Source organism: Puntigrus tetrazona, unplaced genomic scaffold, assembly GCF_018831695.1.
Source record: "Puntigrus tetrazona isolate hp1 unplaced genomic scaffold, ASM1883169v1 S000000335, whole genome shotgun sequence".
NCBI lineage: Eukaryota > Metazoa > Chordata > Actinopteri > Cypriniformes > Cyprinidae > Puntigrus > Puntigrus tetrazona.
In genome coordinates, this window is record NW_025047994.1 from 11,950 (window position 1) to 25,000 (window position 13,051).

Consider the following 13,051-nt stretch of genomic DNA (forward strand, 5'->3'; position numbering starts at 1 on the left):
CATTCTCTAGCACGACCACCAATATTCAGTTAGTCTCATGAAGAACCATTATTATAGAGGCAAAATGTGCAAATAAATGTCAGATAAACAATGACAGCTTTCTGCCTAATAATGCCTTCCTGCACCCAGCAAAAGAACAATAACACACCTTTTTCATACTAAAATGACATCACTTTGGGTAAGTATAAAATAGCAGCAGTTATAACATCAAAAACACAATGAAAATATGTGTTTATACGTCTTGGGAAACGGCTCACCAAGATTCACAAGATTTCGCAAAACAACTTATATAATACAGTGAGACCTTGGCTCATAGCTCCCTGATTCTCTTTCCAACAAAATGTTGTATATTCTCACTTATTAAGCAAAATGTGTCAAAAATGAATGTCTTTATCACGTTTAGTGTGTTTTTCTCAAAGCTTATTAGTCATTTCCATAAACTTTTCTTTAGGTAACTGTTCAATCTGAGAAAGTGATCTTTTTTGTCTTGTCTTGATAGGTCTTTGAATACATGATTCCTCCGAATCAAGAAACGTTCATTAATAATACATGGAAATCAATTCCACTTAGTATAAAACCCGTATGACAGCGTGCCTGCAACAACAGGTTCAGCCCATTTGAGACGAAGGCACTGTTATGCTCAAAGAAATGAATATGGACTGTAAGTGGAAAACTCTGGATGCATTTCTCCTCTTCATTGGCTGAGCTTTCTCTAAAGTGCCACAACAAACCCTAATGATTATTGCTTCAAATGCAAAATGAAACAATTACGAAATTACACAACTTAGAAACCACATACTTGTGGCGTTACACGATGTTACAGATAAATGTTAAAGGTGCCATTTACAGGCTACTCAAAATGGTAGCATGCTTGTGGAAGTCACCCAAACACAGTTGACGACAGAGCAGTTGTCATTTAATTTTCAGAGTGATTCTGTAATTTTTAATTATAAGAGTGGACCTGATGTGATAGGTTTATGGGATTATGAGATGGTTTAGGTTGATTTATTATTTAATAAAAGGATTATGCAACGCAGATGAAAATCTAACGTGACATTTAAATTCTGCTACTTATGTTTTCAGAGAAACTGCTCTCACATTCGTATCATTCACGTTAGGTAACGTTTATAATCATCTGCTCCCAAGAACTGAAAACACTGAAGTACTATAACATTATTGGCTGGATCTCAGAAAACCTGTGGAAAGCTCGTCAAGGTCATATTTCACAGATTCCCCAAAATAGCAAAAACTAGTAATTTTATAGCCAATTTTAACACCGTTGCTAATTATTTGTGAATTATTTGCATTATTTTTCCTTCATATTTGCATTAATGTAATGCAGAAAAAACTTCTTATTGCTAAAAAAATTCTGACATAATTGGAAGTACTTGCTTTACAGCATTAAACTGATAAATATATAGGATACTCCTACAATAATCAGAATCTGATGAAAATTAAAGCCATTAAGAATGAGTTAAAAATAAAGGTAAAACATCCATTACTTTTATGGGAAATGGAACGAGGATGTGTTTATTTGCTCTGATAAAACTTACAGTGATAATAAAATAGACTATTTTCTTAATCCAAAATATAACTCACATAGCACATCACGGAGACATCTGCAAGATGTATTTTTTATACTACTGGCCCATCTTCAATACGTCTATTTGAATGTAAATAAAACTGACATCTTAAAGACGTTCATTAGATGTTCAAACACAGCAGATGCTTTCCATATGAAGTCATCTTGCATTATGCTATCTGGGTGTCTTGATTTTGTGGTGAAATATGACCTGGACATGTTTAATGAGATTCACGCTCATGAAAATAAAATTCGATATGGGTTTAACACTTGGATTTGTCAGTCTGCCAGCTCCCATTTGCCTTGTTCAGAGAGGAACTACTTCCATGTTTTGTATTCCCTGACTTTAAAGCTTGATCAGTTGATTCAGCTATGGGCTGCTTTTCCTCCTGCTCTGTCTCTCTATGGTAAAAGTAGTTAAAATTGGAGACGATTACAGGCACAGGCAGGGCGATGGTCAACACCCCAGCAATGGCACATAGAGTGCCCACAATCTTACCGCCTAAAGTAATAGGACACATGTCTCCATATCCCACAGTGGTCATGGTCACCACAGCCCACCAGAATCCATCAGGGATGCTAACAAACTGGGTGTTGGGATCATCCACCTCAGCAAAATAGATGGCGCTTGAGAAGAGGATGACGCCGATGAAGAGAAAGAAGATAAGCAGGCCAAGTTCCCTCATGCTGGCCTTGAGCGTCTGGCCCAGGATCTGCAGCCCTTTGGAGTGTCTGGAAAGCTTGAAGATCCTGAAGACTCGCACCAGTCTAATGATTCGTAGGATGGCCAGTGACATATTCTGCCCTGTGTTGGACTTATTGGTGGTGGTCACGACTTCAGTTATCAACGTGACAAAATAGGGGATGATGGAGACAATGTCAATCATGTTCATGATGTTGTTGAAAAACTCCCCGCTTGCTGGGGCAAACCAGGAAGCGTGACGGAGAGCTCAAAGAAGAACCAGATGATGCAAGCCGTCTCTAATAAGAAGAAAGGGTCAGAGAAGGTGCTGCTGATGGTTTTGGGAGACGACTTTCGGAGGAGCACCTGAGGGATACGTCTGGTTGAAGGAAACTCCAGCGGTTGGAAAAATTTCCATATCTTCTCTGAATTCTGGGAGAGTCTCCATGCAGAATATGATGATGGAGATGACGATGACGAAGATGGAAACCAGGGCGACCCCTCTGGCTGCGTTTGAGCTCTCGGGATACTCAAAGAGCAGCCAGAACTGCCTGTAAAACTCATTAGAGGGCAATGGGACCTCCACGTCTTTGATAAATCCTTCCTCTTCGCGAAACTGGTCCATGGCTTCCTGTCCCAACTCGTAGAAGATGATCTCATCCGCGAAGACGTCTAAAGGTACGTTCGCAGGCCGCCGGACCTTCCCGCCGGATTGGTAGTAGTACAAGATCCCGTCAAAGCTTGGACGATTGCGGTCAAAGAAATACTCGTTTCTCATGGGGTCGAAATAGCCCATTCTTTTTCATAGGGGCCGCCCAGAAGGGTGTCTGGGAACTGGTCGAGGGTCCTCAGGCGGGTTTCAAAGCGAAGGCCAGCGATGTTAATGATGACCTTTTGATCGCCGTCATCGAGAGGTCGCTTGTCAATAAACAAGTCCTCGTATTCTTTGGCCAGTTTACTGAAGATCGTCTCACTTTGCGTTCCTTCACTGTTCAGGAGTAATTTCCAGTTGGAAATCAGACTAGCGCAGCTGGCACGCCCTCTCCTGGTGTGAGGGGGCAGGACCGGTGATTGAGGTTTGTCTAAATTTTGTGGCATCCTCTCTTTATATGGTGACACTTTTGATGAATTGCAGTAGGTGCTGTCAGGCCCAAACTCTGGCATTTCTACTGTCAAAGCCGTCATCTCATTTGGATAGTCTGGGTCATTGAAATTGTCCACACCGTTAGTATTCTCCATCCCCTCAAAGTCAACTAGCGCCACCTCAATTCTTCCAGCCTGGACAGTCATGTGGCCCCGGATATCAGACCACCAATGAATTGAATCTACACCAGGACAATCCCACTGGTTTACAATTTTGAACTGATATCGGTCATTTGTTTTTTTAGGTGGAGGTCCACGCAATGAGGAAGAATCCAAGGTGCTTCAACCTGCAAAACAAAGAAGAAGAGTTAGGGCCTGCTTTTTGACTAATAAAGTAAACGACGTCTGAGAAGCGCATCGTTTCTTAGTTACTGGTCTGGTTGGAAGCAGCTGGCGAAGGTGACATATTTTGGGAGGTGTCAGCATCACAACACTTCCAAAAATGTCAGTCGTCTCTGGGTTATTTTTGCTTTTGCTGTGAATCGCATTTACATTGCAAATGTAGGAGTACTGGAATATTAAGTCTATAACAATAACAAGTATAAACATTTTTCTTTAAAACTCTTGTTTACAATGCTATAATATCAAATTGAATAGTCCCACTTTATATTAGGTGGCCTTACTTAAAAAATAGTACAATTTATTGTATTGCAAAACACATTTGCTGCTATTAAGGTAGAATATGGGTACAATATGGACAGGTTTGGTGATATGGGTAGGGTTGAGGATGGGTTAAGGTGTAAGGGATGGGACAACAATTACATGCAGGTTTTTTTTTTTATATAAGTACAATGTAAAGACATGTATGTACACAATAAGTGCATTGCATCAAGTGATCAATTTAAGTGTAAGTACATAGTAGTTAAGGCAACGTAATATAAAGTGGCACCAATTGAATATTATATAATGCAGGTGAATCTAACAATATGTCATATTTTACCTACCTGTATTAATATTAAGTTAGTTGTTACATTTAAGTATGGGGTGAAATAAAGAAACTCGAATATGGTCATGCAGAAAAAGGCCAATTAAGTACTAAGAATAATAATTAATATTGTATAGTTAATAGTGAGAATAGTTCCCTAAACTCCTAAGCTAGTGTTATCAGCGGACTCAATTATCATGAAAGTATATACCTTAAAATGAAGCAAAGCAGGGAATAACATCCTATATCCTAAAACAGGCTTTATAGCAAATGATTTTTACACAGTTTAATTGCTTTCCGCTGTTCCCTCGCTGTCATGTTTCGAACATTTGAACAGACTTTTGACGGGTTCCTGTGATTCTTAACGTGACACAGACGTTTCCAGTATCTATGGTGACACACCTCTGACACGACAGTCAGCCGGACATCACCTCAGCTAAAGAGTAACCCCTGTCAAACACTTGACACCAGAGTCCTGGCCTGTGAGGCAGTGTGGGAGAATAAGAGAGCCGCTGAAAGAGAAGTCGAGAGATAGTAGCAGAGCGAAGGAAGCAGAGAGAGAAAGAGAAACTGCTGGCCCAGTAAAGGCCAAGACAGTGGGGAAAACAATCGCCCCTCATCTAATTCACTTACTATTCCACTGACCTGCATTGGGTTCAGAGGAAATGTTGCAGTGCCATCAGCCAAGCTGTACTACAAGTCATTAGCGATAGCACTTTGTTGAGCCAAAAAGTGTGTTTCTTTCCCTCTGGTTATAAGCCTGAAAATTCTAAATTTCAAATAAAATAACCGTATAATTAAAGGATAAAAATGATTAGTTGAGCCTACACTATAACTATAATTTAATTTGAACTGTTTTCAAATTATGAATGTCAATGACACTTCTGATTTTATATACCTTGTACTTGTATGTTTCTAAAGAAAGCTTTTTTTTTTTTTTTTTTGCCTGGAGGGTAAACAGAAAGAAGGTTTAGTGTTCAATCTCAAGATCAGAATATCAGCTCAGAAACTCGGGATGGGCTCTTTAAATAACCACCTTTCAATCATATAGGTAAAAAAGGGTAACACTTTATTTTAAGGTATCCTTGTTACACACGTTACATGTACTTACTATAACAATACATTATGCATAATTACATGTAGGTTACACTAAACCAAACCCTAATCCTAGCAATATAGTGCGTACATGAAATAGTTAATTAATATTACACAGTACTTAAATGTATAATTACACTTTAATGAGGACACCTTAAAATAAAGTGTAAAAAAATACAAATATTTAAATAACTATAACCACTTGCTAAAATATGCTAAAAAATCATGTAAAAAGCAAAAATTCTGTATTTCAGTTAATTTTTCAGCTACGTGTAGCCTGTCTGCATGTACAGGTATTAAGAGATTTCCTAACGTGTAATATTTCCAGGCTAAATCTCAAAAAGGAGCGTGGTTGAGAGGTTGAGAGGCACGGACAGATGTTTAATTAAAGATGCCAAAAATGAGTCATCCTGCTCAGCTGCCACTGACCAGAAAACAGAGAACATGTGCGTCAGAACGAGAGAGAGAGAGAGACAGAGAGAGAGAGAGAGAGAGAGGCTGTTTTTATACAACTTTTGAAAAAACAAAAGTGTGCATAGAATAAAGACAATAATAAACTCTTTTAAGATAAGTGATTGATGGATGCTGATCAGTGCTGATAAGCCGGGAAATTATATTAATAGGGATCTCACATGATCGGAGATTTTCAAGGTCCCTCGAACACACTGCTGCTGGTAGAATAGAATAGAATAGAATAGAATAGAATAGAATATTTGACAGTCAGCTATTTTAATGTCATGATTTATCTTTCTTCATATATTCTTCACATCACATGAAGGCCATGTAAGTAAATCCAAATAAATAAAGCGCTTTTAAGTTTATTTGATCATTTTAGTATTTTCATACTCTTTAGTTTATCTATGCTCTCTATACATTATATATAAGCTATATGAGCGATTTTTATTATGTACACACACACACACCTTAAGCAATAAATACATGCATGCATGCATACACACATACACATATCTATAAAAGTTCTTCAGATTAAATCTCTAAGGCACCTTGCACACAGAAGGTGAGATTTTAACCCCGTTTCAGCTCTATCTGGAGTTTTATGTAGGTTCAAACCACAGACAAATAACCCGTTTGTTTCGCTCATGATCAGATTTTCAATTGAAGCTATTCAGGACACTAACTATCTTAACACGACTTATTGCGACTAGCTGACTAAATGTCAACTAAATCTCATTAGAGTATTAGCAGACTAACACTATTTTGACTTTCTAACAGTACGTCATTTTAACGAATACTCTAATAAGAGCTGACATGCTGTCGCAAATGAGAAATTACTTGTAGTTGCGAAGTTACTTATAGTTAGCAGAATGCACAATGTTGACTAATAAAGTAAAATGTAACCGTAAAGAAAACTAAACGGCAGTCTGACAAATTAATAGTGAACAGGTTCATAACCTAACTCGAGCATTTATATCACTGGATGTCTGAACATATGTTACCTAATACTCATTTATTTAACTGACACACACACACACACACAGGCCTACTCTCGTGTGAGAGGGGTCTCCCGACGGCTGTTGTTTCTGCCTGTTGCTTGTTCTACATTTGGGTTCAGAGTGGCTTAATCTATTAAAGTCAGTATTGGGTAACCTTATGCTGGTGAGAAACTAGAGCTGCTGCTACGCAAACAACTACGCACACACACACGCAAGCACACTCAGCATTTGTGTGCATTCGCATTCAGACACGCGGAAAAACCTCCAAAACAACGAACAAACAAAAGCGTAACACAAATGCAAGACACAGAGGACTTGGCCATCATGCAGCCGTAAATCCAAGTCTGATTTTGAAATGATCAAACTTTAATCGAGGTCCATATAAGCAGTGTTGTAACCAATCTCCCCTCAGCGGCTCACCTTCTCACCTTTAACGGGGAGAGACGTCTCATCGCTCTTGTAAAACAGCTGTTAGCTGTCATACGATAGATTTTATATTCATCACCGCATGGCGACACACCTAACGGTGGCAGCCCGGGCGCATCTGATGAGAGTAGATCTACCAGGACCCAATATCTCTGACTGGGGCCTTACCTCATCTAGCGTCAATACACGCCAGAGCGATCGCTTACATACCACATCAATCCTGAGAGTGCTTATTTACAGATCACTGCACCTCAGCGGCCCCGAGATTCATCCTCCACACTTACAGAGATCAGCTCCATCATCAGCAGACAGCTGGAGGTCACGGAGATGACAGAGGAGTACTGACCGTTTCTCTGCGGATTTGAGCCATTGATCTTGAATCATTTACACTTATTATCTGTTGTTGTGAAAGTGCTGCAGATGTTATGTTTTATTGCTTTATCCATGTGTCTGTCTCTCATTGGTCTATCCATCTGTTTGTCTGTCTGTCTAGCTATCTGCCTGTCTGTCTCTATATCTACATGTCTGTTTGTATCTATAACTGTCTGTCTATCTATCTATCATCTATCTGAAAGTCTATCTATCTATCTATCTATCTATCTATCTATCTATCTATCTATCTATCTATCTGCCTGTCTGTCTCTATAGCTACATGTCTGTCTGTCTGTCTATCTATTTTTCAGCCTCTATATCTACATACCTGTCTGTCTGCACCTCTATCTGTTTGTCTTTCTATCTGAAAGTCTGTATGTCTATCTATCTGTCTGTTTGTGTGTCTATCTATCTATATCTGCCTGTCTCTATATCTACATATCTGTCTTTCTATCTATCTATCTGAAAGTCTGTCTCTATCTGTCTAAATATCTATCTATATGTCTGTCTATGTTTGTATCTATATACGTATGCATCTATCTACCTGTCTGTCTATGTATCTATGTATGTACATACGCATCTATCTATCTATCTGTTTATGTATGTATGCATCTATCTACCTGTCTGTCTATCTGTCTATGTGTGTACATCTGTGTATGTATATACGTATCTATCTATCTATCTATCTATCTCTCTGTCCGTCCGTCTGTCTAAGCATCGACCTATCTGTACCTCTAAAAACAGCCTTACATCCAGAATGCACTCTTTAAGGTGCCTAAGCATTCAAAGTACATACCGCAGTGTCTACATTGCATTCAGACATGTTCTTATTCAATTTCATGCACCTTTACTTTCATGAGAGAATACAGCGACGATAGCAATGCCTACACACGTCTGTAAAAACACAGTGCTGTAAATATCCATGTCTGGCCTGTTCTAGTTAAGAGAGATTAGTTATACTGACCTGCACTGCCGTAATGTGACATGATTAATGACTTTGGGCTGCAGTCCAAACGCCGCATGCTCTCATCAATTTCTCTCTGTCTGGCCATTAAAGCAAACAGTGACTTCTGTTACACTTTTAAAACCAGCTCATTGAAAATGCAGTGTCTAAGACAGCCCTTCTCCATGTGCCAGGCTGTTAAACAGGTGCTTTTCGGTCCGATGAATTTAAAACCTCAAAGCTTAAGATTTTAACTGCGCATCACAAGCAGAATGTTTCCACTGCATTTCCTTAACCCATCTCTGTCACTCAGAATTCAATTAAAAAGGAAAGCCAAAAGCCAGTTTAAAGGGTAAGCACGCAAAGAAAATCCCAAAGAATGCCATTTGTCCTTTGAACAGATCTGACCGTGTTATTAATAGATACAAGACTTAGGTGGGAAATTATCTAAGTCATTAAAATCATTCCATGAATAAGACAGCAACGGCACAGTAAGAAAAAAAAAACATACATTTTATAAAGAAATCTAAAATGCACAGTACGTTACCTGCATTAATACATGAATCTATATTTTGTATTTGTCTTTGTTTTAATTGAAAGATTATTGGAAAGCAGGTGGAGCAAACAAAATGTTCTTATTGGTCACAGAGCCGCAGCAGGTGATTTTGGGCTTGCGCAGGAATCGGGATGGTTTTATTAAGAGGATTAATGTGACTGAGGCAGATCAGTGATATAAGCTGAGGATCACTTCGCTCAGCTGAACATTAGCGCCACATGGCTGCAGGCTCAATTATAGTGGGCACGACTCCAAACCATCAATCCATCATCAGGATCCAGGGGCTTTTTCACAATAGATGACCAGTCCACCCCAGTAACATGTCTGCAGTGGATGTTACTAAAGATAGCGGCTGGATTGCGCTTGACTAGTAAGTGTCTGCTATGACCAAAAAGAAATTTACTGAAGGACAAGCCCACATTTGGATAGTATATGTCTGTGCTGTGCGAAATAATCCTAAAAGCACTATTTAACCCCTGTCAGTGGAAGTCCATCAGCAAATGTGACAAGTGTCAGCGCTAATGCTTAAAATGGGAGTGTAGTTCAACGATTCTCCAGTAATGTGTAAATCCGAACGGACTAATGACCTTAAACGGCTTCTCTATTGATTAATATTAATTAAAGCTAAAAAAGAAAAACAGTCAGACAGACAAACTAACGGACCAATTAACAGATAAATGTATAAAAACAAAAAGAAAACAAAAACTTTCAAATCACATAAGTCAATATTCACAACAGAACATAAAAAAGTGACTAAATGGGCCCAAGAATACTGACAGAAACCACTGTCGGTAAACACAATCTTCCACCATCTGCGGCTCTATCATGCAAACAGGAAGTCATACGTGAACATGGTCCAGAAGCGCCGTCGAGTCCTGAGCTTTTTCAGGGTCAGACAAGACCAATTGATGGGAATCACGGTCACCATGTCCTCCGGTCTGAAGAGGAGGAGATCTTTCAGCGTGTTGTCAGCGTTCAGTTCAAAAGCCAGCATCTCTGATGGTATGGGGGGGTGCATGAGGTATGGGCGGCTTGCATGTTTTGGAAGGCACTATGAATGCTGGACAATGCAAAACTGCAGCTGTTACAACAGCATGGCTTCTTAGTAGAAGAGTCCGCCGCTGATTTGGCCTGCTGCAGTCCAGATCTTTCACCAGCAGAAAACATTTGGTGCATCATTGAACAAACAATACATCAGACGGAAACCTATATCAGCCAATGGGACCAAATTCCAACAACAACACTCAAACAGATAGATAGATGAATGGATTTCTTTTTTTCCCATCAGAAAGTTCAGGGATATTTACTGATATTTCTCAGCGTGTTTCCCACGAGCTTCTCAAAGCATCCAGTGCTCGCGCCGCTGTTTTTAGTCACACACAGACAGAGGTTTATGTTTTCACTGTCCTCTGCGTCAGAGTCGGACTTGTGCGTCAGCACGAACACAGCCCAAAAATATTGGAATATTCAATTATATCCAGCCAAGCAGTCATATTTATTTATGTAATCAATTTTCTTTCTCTCCTCTAAAGTTTTCTTTATTCCGTCCATGGGAATCAGTTTCAACTGCTTGGCTGCTGAGAAAAAAAATCTATTTTTATTTCCTGAAGAATGCAAATGAAATCTAAGCTACTCCTTAGAGACCGCTGAAGTCATTTTTTAAATATCTGGAACAGTTTGTTAATGCACAGTGTTAGCTTTTCAGTTGTTTTTAACTGAATTGCGGTTTTAATACTCAGTGACTTCGCCTGTATAAATATGGCTATGAGAGGAAAGGATGCTCCCTCTTCGTCGCTGGCATGCGGTGTGTTTGTGCTCTGGCCCGTGGTGCTCGGGGATTCTCTTTGGCAGCGTGTCTGAGATTTGCAGAGACGAGGAAGCCCTAAAAACCTCGAGATGTCAGAGCTCCAAATTACCAGCCTGTCCCTTTGGGTCACTCACGCTCAGAGTCTCATACTGAGATAAATCTACTGGCAGCCATATGGCTTTGTGAACTTGGCAAGTGTCCTGAAAAACTCAAACAGAGTCAGAAGACAGGTGGCATATGACAAAAAGTGACAACAAAGATTACATCGAATCTCGAAGTTCTACACAAAAATGATGTTGGCGGTGCACTTTTCACATCACGTTGAATTTAATGCAGACAGGATTTACAATAACTATGGCCTTGACGGCTGTAGTAAAAATACCATGGAAACAACGACAGAGTGGACGGCACACAAAACTGGACGTTTGCTGCAATAATAATAAGAAAAAAGCAAAAATGTCAGCATTTTCTGTCATTTGGACAATGCATTCGTATGTGGAAATACCTACCCTGAGTAAATACAATCGATGGTCAAAGTGACTCGCCTTGGACCCCAAAGCAATTCCACTGGTTAATGTAGGTACTCTATTCAGTGCCTGAAATCACTTATGGTGTTTTGTCCTTAATCATGAAAATATGATGTCTCGCTCATTCACAGAAAATTACTTCTTTGAAAAATATGGTGGATTTGGCTTCCACCTAACAATTTTAAAACATTGTGGGAATATTGTTTTGCAATGTCCAGCTTTCACATTGTGATTCAAAAAGTGTTGGACTATATTTTCACCCAAAATTTAATTTTATGTGAATGTTTATTTTTAATATTGCATAAACATTAAAATGCCCAGATTTTATTTCTCATAATACAATGCTAAAAAAGTTACCTAAAACATTTCCTGGAATTTTCATTAGATACAAATAACATCACCTAACATACACTCTCAGAGATAAAGGTGCAAAAGCCATCACTCGTACCTTTTCAAAAGACCTTGCATTAAGCTAACACTGAGTTGTTGACTTTTATGACTTCTATTGCCCTCATTTTTAAATTGTTTTGTATAAAATTGTCTTCTAAATGACTAAATTTAAAAGTAAATGTCAAGTTATGAGAATGATCCGTAAACATTACTTTCTGGCTAAAAAAAACCCAGGTATAAAAAAAGAAAAAAAAATGTGAACTACATAAATTGCTTACTTTTTTTGCATTACATGTTTTTATGCAAATTTTGCAAAATGAGACCTTATATAATTAATCTGTTCAAATTTGAATGCATTTATAGAAAAAAAGAGTTAAAGAATTAAAAATTGATGTTTTTATGATTCATAAATTAGAAAATACGGTCAACATGCAGATAAAAAAAACATTTTATTTTAGAAATAAAATGTATAAAATCAGGCAAATTACATACAAAATAGATCATATAATAACATATAATAATACTGTAAAGTTTGGTTTGTGCGAGTGCTGCTCAAGATTTTTTGGTGCAGACATAAACACATAAAATGCTATGAAAGTGTACAGTAGATGTTTCCCTAAGTCTTAAAAATACTGTGAGAATGTTCCCTGTTACACTCTTAAAAATAAAGGTGTTTCACGATGCCATAGAAAAACCTTTTTCATCTAAAAAGTTCCATAAAGAACTTTATAAAAAGGTAAGAAAGAGATGGTTCTTTTAAAGAACCTTTGACTGAATGCTTCCTTCTATGGCCTCGCTGTGAAGAACCTTTTAATCGCCTTTATTTCTAAGAGTAGCTGTGGAGTAAAGCGTTCCACAGCACAACCTCGCAGAGCTCCCGAAAACAATCCCAAAGTGACTTTGCCCGCTCTTTTTTTTTTTGGAGTGTGTGACACAGCACCGATCGACACAGCTTGACCTGTGAGCGTCTGGTGTCCGAGCGGCCCGCGAGCGCTGGTGGAGTCACGCTCAGCCCTTGCGCGGCAGCTGTTCTAGCCTGATTTAGCTGCCGAATCACATCTGCAAACAAGCCCCAACAAACCATTAGATAAGAGCCGAGACCGGCCACGCAGATGTTACTTCTCCACTGCCACTTCAAGCTCATCAACA

The 13,051-nt window shown here is 38.9% G+C and overlaps 1 protein-coding gene across 1 annotated transcript in view; it reads right to left on the reverse strand.

Moving 5' to 3' along the window:
• Positions 1 to 878: 878 nt before the first annotated feature.
• The window catches only part of LOC122333673 (potassium voltage-gated channel subfamily A member 10-like), a 14,352-nt gene continuing 2,179 nt past the window's right edge, over positions 879 to 13,051 (reverse strand). The window contains 5 exon segments of the mRNA XM_043231373.1: positions 879 to 2,493; positions 2,495 to 2,521; positions 2,523 to 2,592; positions 2,642 to 3,066; positions 3,069 to 3,694. Coding sequence (XP_043087308.1) covers positions 1,846 to 2,493; positions 2,495 to 2,521; positions 2,523 to 2,592; positions 2,642 to 3,066; positions 3,069 to 3,554 — 1,656 coding nt within the window. The 5' untranslated portion in view covers positions 3,555 to 3,694 and the 3' untranslated portion in view covers positions 879 to 1,845.